At 41.3% G+C, this 13,864-nt stretch overlaps 1 protein-coding gene across 8 annotated transcripts in view; it reads right to left on the bottom strand.

Annotated features, from left to right (window-relative positions):
- Positions 1-13,864, bottom strand: part of Ift81 (intraflagellar transport 81) — an 88,912-nt gene that overhangs the window by 46,621 nt on the left and 28,427 nt on the right. For 6 of the 8 annotated variants that reach the window (XR_005870969.1, XM_040731322.1, XM_040731320.1 and 3 more), the window contains exons 2-8: positions 11,818-11,983; positions 10,813-10,916; positions 9,937-10,117; positions 6,828-6,917; positions 3,571-3,636; positions 3,153-3,263; positions 825-909 (exon numbers count right to left, since the gene is read on the bottom strand). Coding sequence is in view for 7 of the 8 variants with exons in the window: in XM_040731322.1 (XP_040587256.1) it covers positions 825-909; positions 3,153-3,263; positions 3,571-3,636; positions 6,828-6,917; positions 9,937-10,117; positions 10,813-10,916; positions 11,818-11,961 (781 nt within the window). In the remaining variant the exon portion in view is untranslated. Of the gene's footprint in view, positions 1-824; positions 910-3,152; positions 3,264-3,570; positions 3,637-6,827; positions 6,918-9,936; positions 10,118-10,812; positions 10,917-11,817; positions 11,984-12,612; positions 12,744-13,864 lie in introns of those variants that run through there. The other 2 variants (XM_040731321.1, XM_040731325.1) reach the window with 2 other exon arrangements.

The following is a 13,864-nucleotide window of genomic DNA, read 5'->3' on the forward strand; positions in this document are numbered from 1 at the left end:
TTATTACTGTCATTCTATGTATTGTGTACTATCTATAGATTACTGTCCCTCCCTTAGCTAGATTTACACTGTAGTATTTCTCTAACACAAATGAGAGCTTTATGTTGTTTTTAGCTTGGGTACTCTCCTTGCTGATGGGCAAAATGCCTGGTATGGGTTCAAGTGGGCTATGAGAACAGTTCATTGCCTGTGCAAAGCGACACAGAACTCAGCCAGGGACACCACATTATTAACCTTACTAACCTACAAACCAAGCCACAGAAAACATGCAGTACTGATTCCTTTCCTGTATAGCTTTGACTAGTGTTCATGTTGTCTCCATGTATCTTTTTCACAGCCCCATGCTCAGTGCATGGGGCTCGGCAAATGGGGAAGAGCTCACTCTCACAGTTAACATCACTTGCACCCTGTGACTGAAAACAAGAGGAAGGAAAATGGTTCTGAAAACTCATGGATGTTTTTTATCAGGATTCCAACTGACCATGTAAGAAATGATGCTCCAAAATGGTGAGATAATTAATCCCCACTAATCATTTTAAGGAATATCCTGGTGTAAATTACCATTTTCTAATAATCTACATCATGTAATCACTTACAGGGCTAGAGAGATAGCTCAGCAGTTAAGGGCACTGACTTCTCTTCCAGAGGACCTGGGTTCAAATCCCAGCACTCACATGGCAGCTAACAACTATCTATAACCCCAAGATCGACAGCCTCACACAAGCATACATGCAGGCAAAACACCAATGCACATAAAATAAAAATAAATAAATTACATAAAAAAGAAATGTTAAAAAGTCGTAAGTAAGTAAATCTTCACTTACTTTCAGGCTTTGCGTCCGCTGCAGCATGCCGCATACTTTTCAGCTGGTTTTGCACTCTTTGCAATCTCTGCACTGCGTGAAACAGCTTTAAACAACAATTTGATTTATTACTTGCTCAGTCTAGTGAAACAATGCTCACATAGGCAAGGAATGGGAATACATGAGATTCCCACGCTATAGAAAAAACAGATAAATACTAAGAAAGTAGTTACATTAAACCAAGTAGTTTTCTTGATATATTTTCATGTAAATTTAATTTTTTATTTGTTTTATGTATATGTTTATTGTATGTATGTGTATCTGAGTGTGTGCTTGATTATACATATGCACGTGTGCCACAGCAGGTAGGTGCCCACAGCCGTCTGAAGAGGGTGTCAGAGCCATGGAATTAGTTACAAGAAGTTGTGAGCCATCCTCTGTGAGTGCTGGGAACTAAACACAGATCTACAAGAGCATCAGGTGCCCTTATATACTGAACAATACCTAATTCCTCATACAAAATTTAAAACATGCTTCCAGAACATTTTTCTTTAGTTGCTGTTTTAGTTAGTGATTAAAGAAAAATCTCTGTGGCTGGTGTGGTGGCATTCGCCTTTAATCCTAGCACTCAGGATACAGACAGAGGCAGGAGATCTCTGTGAGTTCAAGTCCAGTCTGCATAACTAGCTCCAGGACAGCCAGGACTACAAAGAAAGACCCTGTCTCCAAAAATAAATAAACAAACAAACAAACAAATAAAAATAAATAAAAATTATTCATTGGAGATGCATGCAGCAGCCTTTCCCTGTGTAACATGACTCCCTTGGCCCTAGGAACTGTTAACAGTGTCAGTAACGCTTCAGCATGGAAACTGACATTAAATAACCACTGAAGGCTCAGGAAATGAACTCACTGCTACAGTGCAGCTGCTGTGGTGCCAAGTCACACTCCCATGGAGCTGAGTATCTCAGCTGCCAGTTCAAATGGACTATTTAGAAATTACAGTGACTTGAAATATATTTTTAAAGCTTAAGATAGAGTTTTTTTTAAATAAAATAAAGTAATACTTTCAGGCCAAATAATTTCTTCTTTTTCTTCTTTCCTCCCCTTCCCCCTCTTCTTCTTCTTCTTTTTTTTTTTTTTTTTTTTGGTTTTTGGTTTTTCGAGACAGGGTTTCTCTGTGGCTTTGGAGGCTGTCTTGGAACTCACTCAGTAGACCAGGCTGGTCTTGAACTCACAGAGATCCGCCTGCCTCTGCCTCCCGAGTGATGGGATTAAAGATGTGCGCCACCAACAAATAATTTCTTTTTTTTTTTAAGATTTTTTAATTTATTACATATACACCAGATTGAATTGTAGATGGTTGTCAGCCACCATGTGGTTGCTGGGAATTGAACTCAAGACCTCTGGAAGAGCAGTCAGTGCTCTTAACCTCTGAGCCATCTCTCCAGCCCCAAATAATTTCTTCTTTAAGGTGAAGTTTAAAAACATAGTAGTGTGGGTGATTCTGAGGTCGCAGACTTTTTAATTACGATACGATTTTGTGACATTGTTAACAGCAACAACACCTTATTTGGGGCCCCAAAGTATGTGTGTAAGTGCTGAGTTGTGTACTGCAGTTGTCTCGTGTTCCTACAGAGCAGTAAGGTCAGATGCTAATGGAACAGGGTCTTTTTTTTTTTTTTTTTTTTTTTTTTTGGTTTTTACGAGACAGGGTTTCTCTGTATTGTTTAGGAAGCTATCGGTCCAACCCGGGCTCAAACTCACAGAGATCTGCCTGCCTCTGCCTCCCGAGTGCTGGGATTAAAGGCATGCGTCACCACCGCCCGGCTGGTACAGGGTCTTTACAGAGCACCTATCTAAGGCAATAAGAATGTTCTTTTGGTTTCACTCATCACAGGACCCTGTACATTTCATTCCAGTGGCAAATAAGCAAGTCATCTCTCAAAATAAAAAGTAAAAAGAAAGCCGGGGCAACAGCTCAGTTGTAGAGTGCCTGTCTAGCACGTGCCTTAGGTTCAATACTCAAATAGAAAAAATGGAAAGAAAAACAGCAGTCTTGACTGGGTAACACAGTCACACAGTACATGCACAATATGAGGAAGGCAACACGCGTGCACATACGCACATGCACACATGCATACACGTGCACACACACATGCACACATACATATATCATACACACACATATATCACACACACACACCAGTTCTTCTAAAGAAAAAGAGTAGGTCCATCACGCTTCCAAAAGGAAATGTGAAATTTAAAATTCATTTTTATATATGTTTTTTAATTCCCAAGAGGAGCTACTTCTGTGATCCTGAATATGTATAAACTTTCTGTGGATACCTGATTCTTTTGTTCCTGTTTCTGTTGTGCAAGAAATTCTTCTCTCTCTTTCTCAACCCGAAGCTGTCTGGCTATTTTAAGCATCCGCTGATGATTCTGAACAGTCTCCACCTACAGTAAGGGAATAAGTAGTACATGTTACTGTCACATTTGAGAAAGGCATTAGCAAGTCATGTGACTCCCGCATCCACTTATCATTTCCTTCTGGTAAACAGTACTCCCCAGAGATGACAGCCAAGCTTTCAACTCCAGGTCCTTGAAAGTTTTGGGCTACTGCCTGGGAGATTCCCTTTCCTCCAGTGTTACTTGAGTCTGTCCTCCACTGGGTGCCCATGCCTGGCTTAATCTTTATTTGCATTCCTAAAGCTCTGCCAGTCCTTAGGACTTGCTGAAGTCTACCGGCTAATTCTTGACTTACCCTTTTCTTCAAGCGTTCAACTCTCTTCATGAGTTGGTCCTTTTCTTCTTCCATTGCATTGATATCCTAAAAAGTAGTAAAGAGGCCATTAAAAGCACTCATCTATAGAACTGAGGTGGGTTTTGCACAAGCCCTGAATCTACCATCCTATTACAACCACAGCAGCAAGTAACAAAGATCTTCTTTTGATTTAAGGGCATTTCTATTTCCCCAAGCTTCTCTATGCAAGACAATTTTTTGGCAGCTTGGCATTCATCTAGAAAAGCAACTAAAGCAGGTTATAGGGCAGCAAGGTAAAGCTGCCAGCCAGCACACTTGTGTCTGATTCCAAATATGGCTCATGATTTTTCAAAAATCTTCCATGGTGAAATGTATGCAGGCATAAATACATGAACAGCTGCTGACATCCCATCTGTTCTGTTAAATATCAAACCATATATCCTGCTGATTTCCCATCAAAATTACTTTTTTAAGGTTATGGTAGACTTTTGTTTGTTTGGTTTTGACTTTGAGACAGGGACTCCCTAGATATCCCTGACTATTTTTGGAACTCACTCTACAGACCAGGCTGGTCTCAAACTCACAGAGATTCGCCTGCCTCTGCCTCCCAAGTGCTGGGATTAAAGGCGTGCGCCACCACCGCCCGGCCCATATGATGTTCTAAAGATGTAAAATTGTGTGTGGTTTCATCGATTAACCAATTTTTTTCTCTGAAAAAAATTTTTAAAAAATTAAAAATAAACTACCTTATTTTAAATCAGCTCTACAATGGTTTGTAATGAAAACAGAAACAGACAAATATGCTTCCTAAACACATAAAAACCAAAAACCTATGCAATAATACTGTAGGTAACCTAAACAATGGTAGCTAGTACTGGTAGGATTTCAGGAAATGGACACTCTTTTTTTTAAGATCTTAATTCTTAATTTTTTATTAGTGTATATTCACTGCCCATACATTTTTATAGGTACATGATATACTTTGAGAATGTCCACCCATTTACCCTCTCCTTTTTCCCTCTCCTATTATCCCCATTCATTCCCTTGAGAGTCTTGTTTGTACTTTCATGTCCTACGTAAGCATATGAGAAATGGGCACTCTTACTCACTACTGATAGTGTTAAAGAAAAATATAAGAGGTCATAAAATAAACATGCCAGGAACTCTGCACATGGGGTGTTTTAAATAAAATGTTCACTAAGGCCAGCAAGATGGTTCAGTGGGTAAGGGTACCTGGTGCCAAGCCTGAAAACCTGAGATTAATTCCAGGACCTACATAGTGGAAGGAGAGAATAACTCCCATAAGGTGTCATTCTCTGGCCTCCCTCCACATGTACAGCGAAGCTCAAATGTGGAAGAATCAAATGTCTGACAACGATTAACTACAATGTAACAAAATGCAAGTCATTAAAATGGTGCAGAAGAGTGTTTAATGACATGAGGAGAGTTATGAAATGGCATTCCTTGAAAGAAGCAAATTACAGTAGTTATATATAGTTCAATTCTGACGAAAACTGTCAACAGTAGCTACCTCAAGAGCATGTGATTGTGAGTGAATTCTTTTCTATTTCTTCTTTAACCATATTTTCTAAGCAGTTCAGGAATATTTAGTACTAATGAATGGAGTTAAAACCAGACTCTATTCCCTGAGTCATGGCTGTGATTCACTCACAGGACACAGCAGAGATCTCTCACTGGTCCTTCTTATCTACCAGAGCTGAGCTCACCTTCCATTTCCAGTCATCAGACTCCTGCTGAGGGCCTGCCGTTTGCCCGCAGTTTGCCCGCACCGTGTCAGGCACTGGGGATACACGGTGAAGATGCACAGACACTGCCCTTGCCTTCTTAGGGCCTCATGCATTTAGAAAGACAGACAGTAAGGCAATTAAGAGGGCAGTGACTGCCATAACAGGAAAAGAACTAGGGGAAAGAAATCTATTTAGGGAGTCGGGGACGGCTTCCCTGAGGAAGAAACTTTGATGTCCCTGATTTAATGAGAGAACAAAGATAGCACTCATAACTCAGGAATTCTAAAAATACAAAATTCATGCAGGTCAGAATAGCAAGTCTTTAAGGAAAGGACCTAACTGCCTGGCAGAATGTAAAAATATCTTCTGGGGAACATGGATTAAAAGCCCTAAAATAATTTCTGTGAGTTAATAAGCAATTCTATATCTACAAAATATTGCAAAGAAACTATCATAGCCAGCCATGCAGTGGTAGTACACGCCTTTAATCCCAGCACTCAAGAGGCAGAGGCAGGCAGATCTCTGTAAGTTCAAGGCCAGCCTGGTCTACAAAGCGAGTGCCAGGACAGCAAGGACAGGACTGTACACACAGAAACCCTGTCTTGAAAAACCAAAAAAAAAAAAAAAAAAAAAAAAAAGCAACAGGGGCTGGAGAGATGGTCAGTGGTTAAGTGCATGCATGGATGCCTGAGTTCAGTTCCCAACATCCATGGTAGGCCATCTTAACTGCCTGTAACCCCAGCTCTGGGGGACCCAACATCTTCTCTGGACTCTGCAGTCACCTGCACTTACATGCATGTACTCCCACACAGATTCACACGTGGACACATTTCTAAAATAATAAAAACGAGTCTTAGAAAAGCCAGACAGTCTCACCTAATTGGTGAGCTTCAAGCCAATGAGAAACCCTGTCTTTACAGAGGATGGTGGCATGCTGAGGATGACACCTGAGGGACTCCTCTAGCCTTCATAAAGAAAGCAAGACGGAGTAACTATGTATCAAATGACCTCATACACACTCACACAACTTTTTCTTCTTTGTTCTCCTCTGCATTGTCTGTATCATGTGTGAAATACATACCAAAGAAAGAATCAAAATCAAGTATTTCTAAATCCCTGCTAGTTATCAACATGAAACATGAACTCATTGCCCTCATTAATTTCTTCAGTAAAGAACTACAAAGGAAAAGCTGGACATGGTTAAGTGTGCCTGTAATTGCAGTGCTGGGGTTGGAAACAGACAGATACAGCTGATCAGTCAAAATAGCCTACCCTTCAGGTTCAGTGAGAGACTCTGCCTCAAACAATAATGCAGAGAGCAAAGGGGAACTCCAGATGCCCTCTGGCCTCCACATGCACATACACGGACACATATGTCTACACACTGACATTAAAAGGTCCTGCAAAAGCAGTCATTTACCATGACCAGTTTCCACACAGTTAACACTCACGCATTAACCCAAATCAAAAAATCTTAATACAGTATTATTCAAGTGGACATTTCTTTACCCTTCTTATTTCTGCTGTAGAAAATCCAGATGTTTTGAGCTGCTCACATTCTTTATGCAGAGTTTTAAAGGCTTCCATCAACTCTTCATACTGAAACAGGAAGTTAGCAGGTTATCAGCTACAACTATATCCAGCCCTGTTCTCTTCATCAAGCTGTCACTAACTTGCAGCAATCACTTAGATCCTTAAAACATGTTCTAAAAGCAGTCACGATGGCACATGAATGTAATTCTAGGATTTGAAAGGCTGAGGCAGAAGGATCATGGGTGTGAAGCCAGTGTGGGCTACACATATCAAGGTCTTGTCTCAAAAATACAACTTTAATCCCATCACTCAGAAGGCAGAAGCAGGTGAACCTCTGTGAGTTCGAAACCAGCCTGGTCTATAAGAGCTAGTTCTAGGACAGCCTCCAAAGCCACAGAGAAACCCTGTCTCGAAAAACCAAAAACCAAAACAAAATCCTGCACATTTTTACAATCCATACTGCATATAAAAAACAAGATCTGGCCGGGCGTTGGTGGCGCACGCCTTTAATCCCAGCACTCGGGAGGCAGAGGCAGGCGGATCTCTGTGAGTTCGAGACCAGCCTGGACTACCAAGGGAGTTCCAGGACAGCCTCCAAAGCCACAGAGAAACCCTGTCTTGAAAAAAAAAAAAAAAAAAAAAAAAAAAACAAGATCTGCATGGTCTCCTTGATAAATACTTTTCTTGCTCCATTTCTGGCTACTTTCTTTCTCACAATCTCAACTCTAGCGATGTTGACCCTGCAACAGTCCTGGTTCCCACCTGCAGGTTACCTATCCTATTTCCTCTGAGAACACTTGTGACGCCCTCCCTACTAACCTGGATAACAGATTCATCCCAACAGTTTCAGCATAGCTACCACTGTTCTCAGAAAAGCCTACTTTGGCCCCTTGTCTATCAGATTAGAGATCATGTTATAATAGAGCAGTTACTTCCAGAAAAGAGCAATGGCCAGGAGGGTAAGGATTGCATTGGTTATGAATACCTTCATTACCACAGGGCTTAAATAAAGAGCAGTCAGATTAAAGAAAAATACCATAGCTGTTACCCTAATTTTTAAATCAAGAGTAGTCTAGGGTCTGAAAGTATAATTACACACATGTCCCTAACATGCATAAGACCCTGAACCAGGGCTGGAGAGAAGGCTCAGTGGTTAAGATCATTACTGACTGCTCTTCCAGAGAACCCGGATTCAATTCCCAATACCTACATGGCAGCTTACAACTGTCTGTAACTCCAAAATCTGACACCCTCACATACATACATGCAAGCAAAACACCAATGCACATAAAATAAAAATTAATTGTTTAAAAAAAAGACTATGGGCTTAATCTCTAGCAACACACACACAGTATTTTTTTAATGACAATATCAGAATATCAGAAAATTAGTATTTTTTGACTGGTCATATTCTATAAATCTACAAATTATTCATTCTAAAACCTTCCATTCAGAAAGACAACTCTCCCTCTCTCTCTCTCTCTCTCTCTCTCTCTCTCTCTCTCTCTCTCTCTCTCTCTCTCTCTCTATATATATATATATATATATATATATATATATATGCACACATACATTTGGTTTTTTGAAGTACACTTTCTCTGTGAAACAGAGATCTGGCTGTCCTAGAACTTGCTCTGTAGACCAGGCTGGCCTTGAACTCATAGAGATCCACCTGCCTCTGCCTCCTGAGTGTTGGGTTTAAAGGCATGCGCCACCACTTCCCAGCAAAAACATAAAATTTTTACTAGTGTTTTTGCTAAATGTGTCTCTTTTTAAATACATATACCTCTCAGACATGCTTCAAGAACAACATCTTTATTACCTTTTGTCCCCTTAATTAGCTGAGTATATTAATAAACTTCCCCTAGAAGAATTATTTACATTATCAAATGAGTATCAGATATCCAAAATGCAGTCTTTTTTTTTTTTTTTTTTTTTTTTTTGGTTTTACGAGACAGAGTTTCTCTGTATTGTTTTGGAGGATGTCAGTCCAGCCCAGCCTCAAACTCACAGAGATCCGCCTGCCTCTGCCTCCCGAGTGCTGGGATTAAAGGCGTGCGCCACCATCGCCTGGCCCAAAATGCAATCTTTTAACATCCCTGCTAGAGATCTATGTAATACATATGACCCCATTTATGAAGGGGGTGGGGAGGGAGTAGAAATACTCCACACTTACACATCCCTGTTTTCTTTATCACATAAATGCCTACTAGGGCAGCTGTGGCTTTAAGAGATCAATATGAACGTCACTTTTACTGACAGCCATAACAATACACAGCTGAAAAATTAAACCATTCGGTTGTTTTGATTCAGCCCAAATACTGAGGAACCAACATACAGAAGCCACTATAACAAATCCTGGAAGAAAACAAAGACAGATAGTATAAACTCGACACCTGTCTGCATGGACCTCATAGTCTACTGGAAAAGACAGAATGATAAACTTCGTAACAAACTGACCTAAATCAGTCTCACTACTATGAAATAAAAGTATAAAAAACTAGCCAGGCGGTGGTGGTGCACGCCTTTAATCCCAGCACTCTGGAGGCAGAGGCAGGCGGATCTCTGTGAGTTTGAGGCTGGGCTGGACTGACATCCTCCAAAACAAGAACCAGACCACAGTAGTCAAGAGCTTAAAGAAAAATCCAAGGCCAGAGCCAATGTTGCTAAGAAAACTGCACTGCAAACTTCCACTGCTCTCTCCACCCTGAAAGAGACTGCAAACCTGGGTCAGATGCCGGGGCTCACACGTTCCAACTGGCCAGCAGTAGTAGGACTGTCTGTCATTTGTCCTGGTGTAATTATGATGATAGCCAGTTTCTCTCTCATTTGAATGACAAACAGACTGTACAACTCCCTTGCTGAACAGCAGCACAGGGCTCTGCAGGCTCAAGCCCAGGGGTTCGGAAAGTCCTGAACATCTGTCTCCATTTCCTATCACCAAACACTACTTGTGTGTGAAAGTCACTGTTTAAGACATGACTACAGCTGATCATCAACTGACACTGGGGCACTTGGAACCCTAAAGTAACCACTAGAGAGAGATTAACACTGGAGACAAGCAGCTTTGTCCACTATTATGTACCTGTTTATTGGTGTCAGCCACAGTTTCATCCTGTAGAAACTCACTTGGCACCTCCAGTTTTATTAAAAAGCGGGCTAAATATGCCCTTTTCTTTAGTTCATTACTCCTCTGAAGCAGCCAGTGGAGCACTGGGTAAATTACAGGTTTACTTCCAATCACCAAACCCTGACGAAAGGTACTCCTAAAGGAAACACACCGCAGAAGCAGTCAGCACAGATGGAAAAGGCGGCCTTTATTCAAAGTGTTACTTACACAATCCGTATTGCTTTATAGACTACTTTTAAAATGTGGATACAAGGCTAAAGTCAGTCTTACATTAGTCAGAAACTGGATCCTCAATATATTACTAAAGTATCCAAGAAGTTGTGTTGAAACCATTAATCGGAAGAGTAAACATTAATACTTTGTTGGCTAGGCAGCATCTTGGTTTCTTAAGACTTATATTTATCTATATGTATGTGTACATTTGTGTAAGTATATGGTGTGTGTGTGTGTGTGTGTGTGTGTGTGTGTGTGTGTGTGTGTACCCTGAGAGGCCAGAAGAGGGCATCTGATGGAGTTGTAGCTAGTTGTGAGTCACCAAACCCAGGTCCTCTAAGGAGCTGCAAACACTATTGACACTGAGCCATTTCTCCAGCCCCAGAGTTGTTTTTATCTAGAATGGCATAAATCCTAAAATGGTATTTGCCTGACTTTTTGGCCAGAGGGGAAGAACTGACCTACTTAAGACGGCTACGTGACAAAACAGCATTAGAAGGATTAAAACTGTTTTCAAGGGAGTACCAGGTGTTACCTAAAAAGACCAACTGTAGCCTCTGGAGGATGGGGCTTTAAAGCATGGCTTGAAGAAAGCATAATATAGGGGCAGATTCTTACATGTCTGTGGCATTTCCTGGAGGTTTGTATTTAAGGATACCAAGAAGGTTCAGCATCCGTTTGGCTGTCTGCTCTGGCATCTCCTCTCTGATATCAACATCTTGCTAACAAACAAAGAAATTGAAAAATATGTCATTGTTGTATATTTAACAAAGAAAACTATTTAAACTTATTGACAAGCTTGCTCTGCTGGAGCTAACAGGTACAATGGTCTCTTCATAAAACAGATCATGTCCAGGGCCCAGATGCCAAGTGAGGGAGCCCAAGAGCCAGATTAGGGCTCGAGTTTAGAATGGCAAGCGTCAAAAGTCTGCAATGGGAAAGTGTATAGAAGACATGAACTAACCTGCAATACAATAAAACCCTTTGTAAAATGCATCTTTACTCCAGGACCAAAGCCATCTGTGTCTAGAAGTAGAGAAATAATGTCTAATAAGGGTTGAATAGAAAATTGAGGGGCCAGCAAACTGGCTCAAAGGTAAATGGGTCTGCCACCAAGCCTGGCAACCCCAGTCTGACCACAGAGACCTGCATGGCAGAAGCAGAGAGCTGATGCCTTAAAGCTGTCCTCTTTCACGGGTTTGATGTGCATGTACATGCCCACACACATGCACACAAAATAAATAGAATGTAGAAGAAAAAATCTGTGTAGCAGATAAGTGGAACATGAGTTGGTAGAGAGGCCTAAAAGATCACTGCTACTCCTTTACAAGCAGAGTAAGTGAGGCCAGGGAGGCTTTGCAGACCCATAACAGTTAGTTAGAGGCAAAGGTGTGCTGTCCTAACACACTTTTCCTTACAAAGAAAGAAAATTTAGCCACATCTTTATTCTCAGTACTCAGGAGGCAGAGGCAGACTGATCTCTGTGAGTACAAGGCCAGCCTAGTCAGATTGAGTTCTAGGACAGCCAGTGTTACACAGAGAAACCCTGTGTTGAAAAAACAAGAAACAACCCCCCCCAAAACAACAAAAAGACAAAAAACAGGAAATTAAGAGAAAATTTACCTTGGGATCGATCTCAGCCAGAACATCATTGAGAACTTGCAATAGTTGCATTGGTCCCAGAGAATCGAATGTGATTAAGTTATAGTTCTTCTTAAAAGGCTCCTTATTGAGGCTGTCCACAATGAATTTGATTTGGTCACTCATGATTAAGTCTTATAGCTTAAAACTAAAGAGAAAAAAAAGAGGAGAGGGATTCTTCAATCTTGATAGCTAAAGAAAGTGTTGGAAGAAAATCAGAGTTAAGCTCCTAGGAAGTAGGCAGAGATATGTATGTACAGCATACAAAATGCAGGGAAGAGGCCAGTTTTGTTGGAAGAATTAGAGTATGAAAATTTATCATGAAATCTATATATGTTGTTAATATTAAATATGGATTGATTTTGTACATGCATTAACTCTGGCAGAAATCATCTGAACACAGGCAAAGGAATAATAACATTAAAGCCTTTCCAATACAGCCACAGAGTTTTACCCTGGGTTAAAGACAGAATTACAGGCAAGCCTTTTGTTTTGTTTTGTTTCTTTTAAAAAAAAATTGGTAACTCACATTTAAAACAAGAGATTTTTATGGTAAAAATCTGGATCTTGTTCTTTTTGAAAATCAGATTTGGCAACCCAGAGCCCATATTTATACTTAGCCTCAACCACAGTGTGCAAGTAGGGCCCACACACTAAGCCCAGGCATATTCTTTAGTGCTGTTCAGGTCTCTGCCAAACAGTCTCTACCCATGTCTATTACTGGATTAGCCTGGGAGACTTCAACTCTGGGTAATTCAAGCCCTGGTTTCCTTTTACCTTCAATGAGGAAACAAACCATCTCCAGATTTCTGGCCTCCTCCTCTCATCCCAAGTCACTTGTAAGCTGCGCTTTCTTATGAGATAAAGGCTAACCCTTAGATCTCAGCGCTTTATGATCCAGCTCAGCCTTTCACTCTGCAACCGTCAGGATACTGCTCCACTCACACCCACTTTTCTCTCTAGCGTGATCGCTCCTCCTTCACCCTTGTTTGGAGGTGTGGCTCTCCCCACTCTCCAGGCCCTGCTCGGGTGCAAAGTTTTCTCAGGAAATCCTAAAGTTCTGCAGCAAAGGAACAGAGCCTGCCCTCCACCCCCATCATACCATCTGCATGGCTTTCCTTCAGCTACTTTTTAGTTCTAATACCTTAGGTGCACACTGTTTGCAAAGCTGTGCATTCCATGAGGAATCTATACAATTCCCCTCTGAATACACACTGCGCTGGAGACAGTGACCTCTACTAGGCTGAAGGAACTCAACTCCATAGGCCTCAAACCAAAAAGCAAAACAAACAAACAAACAAAAACCAGAAGTCCAAGTCTAAAGGAGATAAGGTTGTTATGAAAGACCATAACCTTTAAAAAAAATGAGTATCTGGGGCTGGAGAGAGTGCTCAGTAGTTAAGAGTACTGGCTGCTCTTGCAGGGGACCTAGGGTTTGGTTCCCGGAACCCACATGATGGCTCACAACCATCCCTAACTTCATCTCCAGGGAATCTAACATCTTCTGAACATCACAGGCATCAGGCATACATGCAGGCAAAACATACACATAAAATAAATATTTTAAATTTAATTTTTAGTTAAAACTTGTGTCTCTGATTTAATCGCACCCAGGGGAAACTGCTTTCCTAAAAGGAACTGCTGAGCTGGGGATGTTACTTAGTTGGTAGAGGGCTGGCCTCAGATGCACAGAAGCCCTGGGTTTGATTCCCAGCACTGAACAAACCAGTTGTGGCTGCGCACAGAATCAGGAAGATCAGAGGTACAAGGTGGTCCTTGGCTACTTCGTGACTCCAAAGCAGCCTGGGCCACTTGAGACCTCATCAGAACCACCCCAACAAAACTGAATTGCTGCTCCTGTGTCTGGTACCACACGTCTGTAACCCCAGGACTGCAGAGGCTGAGCCTTGTGTAGCCCAGTGAGACAAAGGAAGAAAAGGTTATCTCAGTGCTTTCTTAGTTAAAACCATGAACAGCCGGGCGTTGGTGGCACACGCCTTTAATCCCAGCACTGGGGAGGCAGAGACAG

This window comes from Mesocricetus auratus, unplaced genomic scaffold (genome assembly GCF_017639785.1).
Source record: "Mesocricetus auratus isolate SY011 unplaced genomic scaffold, BCM_Maur_2.0 Super-Scaffold_100025, whole genome shotgun sequence".
In the NCBI taxonomy this organism is placed as follows: Eukaryota; Metazoa; Chordata; class Mammalia; order Rodentia; family Cricetidae; genus Mesocricetus; species Mesocricetus auratus.